The sequence below is a fragment of the Propithecus coquereli genome, unplaced genomic scaffold, assembly GCF_000956105.1.
Source record: "Propithecus coquereli isolate 6110/MARCELLA unplaced genomic scaffold, Pcoq_1.0 Scaffold831, whole genome shotgun sequence".
Classification (NCBI taxonomy): domain Eukaryota; kingdom Metazoa; phylum Chordata; class Mammalia; order Primates; family Indriidae; genus Propithecus; species Propithecus coquereli.
Window position 1 is genome coordinate 162,038 of NW_012154519.1, and position 1,616 is coordinate 163,653.

At 51.8% G+C, this 1,616-nt stretch overlaps 1 gene segment (V, D, J or C); it reads right to left on the reverse strand.

The window, feature by feature from the left end:
- Positions 1-727: 727 nt before the first annotated feature.
- Positions 728-1,340, reverse strand: LOC105825927. The segment is given in 2 exon segments: positions 728-1,158; positions 1,263-1,340. Coding segments are annotated over 2 exon segments (477 nt in total).
- Positions 1,341-1,616: the final 276 nt, after the last annotated feature.

Here is a 1,616-nt window from a genome sequence, read left to right on the forward strand (position 1 = left end):
GAGATGGCTGTCGGAGGCCCAGACCCCACCAGACCCCTCCTGGGAGTGAGAGCCCCTCCCTGCCCACCAGGGAACTGTTGTGAAAACCTGAGCCAGTCTCCCCTCCTGCCCTACAAAGCCACTTGGGACTCTCTTGAGCGGCCTGCCCTGCTCTGCAGACACCTCAGTAATGGAGGGAGTAACCCGTCCCATGTTCACTTAGTGTATATGTGTGTGTATATGTGTGCATGCATGTGTGCACCTGTGTGTGCATGTGTGTAACACCATCGGAGTCAAAATCTATGCTAAATGTTGGTGGGGTCCCTCTGCCCCATCAGATATAATCGATGTTGTGAGCCTGGTGCTGGGACACGGGGTCTTCCTTCTCTTGCTCAGATGCTGACTCCCTCTGCCCCTGATGTCCCGCAGATACTTTATCCTGCTTGCTGGCCAGAAGGAACTTTCACTTCAGTGTGCTATGCTGCATTGTGTAGTCCAATAGAAAATCTTTTATCGATTTTCAGACTTATTCAGAAGTGTTGATAATTAATGTACATTTGGGGACAGGACAAAGTGACTGGAAGCCACTCTCTGCCTTCTGTGCAGGTGAGAATATTTTCTCTCATGACCACAAATATATCTAACTGAGAGACTACAGATTGAAGAACAAAATCGTTAATTCAGAGAAGTTCCCCAGAGGAAACCGTTTTATGGAGAGGAAACCACGGCCCTGAGCGGAAATCAGCCCTTACCCTCCACCTGCACCTGCCCTGGGCTGACTCTGCTCCTTGTGCACCGCATGCCCCCTGGCGGCCACGCGCGCCCCCGCAGGAGGTTTGTGTCTGGGCTCACACTGATGTCCCCTCACTGTGTCTTTTGCACAGTAGTACACGGCCGTGTCCTCGGCTTTCAGACTGTTCATTTGCAGAGACAGCGTGTTCTTGCTGTTGTCTCTGGAGATGGTGAACCGGCCTTTCACGGCGTCTGCATAGTATGTGCTACCAGCATCATAATTAATGTGTGAGATCCACTCAAGCCCCTTCCCTGGAGCCTGGCGGACCCAGTTCATCCCGTAGCTGCTGAAGGTGAATCCAGACGCTGCACAGGAGAGTTTCAGGGACCCCCCAGGCTGGACCAAGCCTCCTCCAGACTCCACCAGCTGCACCTCACACTGGACACCTGCAAACACAGACACATCCTGGTCAGAAACTGCCACACACAACCCTGTTTCTCTCACTAACATCCACTCACACACCCAATATCTCCAGTTCTCGATGAATTACCTTGTAACAGAGCAACAAGGAAAACCCAGCTGAGACCAGACTCCATGGTGAGTCTCTGTGTTCAGTCCTGATCACCGAATGGGGACACCTAGGAATGCCGGGCCTGGGGCTCCTCTCCCAGAGCTGCAGTGTGAGGGCTGGGCTGGTTTTCATGAGCAGAGGGAGGGCCCTATTTGCATGTCCCCTGCTATATAGCAAGTGCTGGGGAAGGACACCTCAGGGAGGGCAAGACCAGAGAAAAACTGCCTAACTGTACTGTGATAAATAGTTAATTCCTGTTCACCTATCTATTTACAGACACACATAAACCCTGTGCTGTAGGTGTCAAGTTTGCATGTATTTTGCAGATGTAAA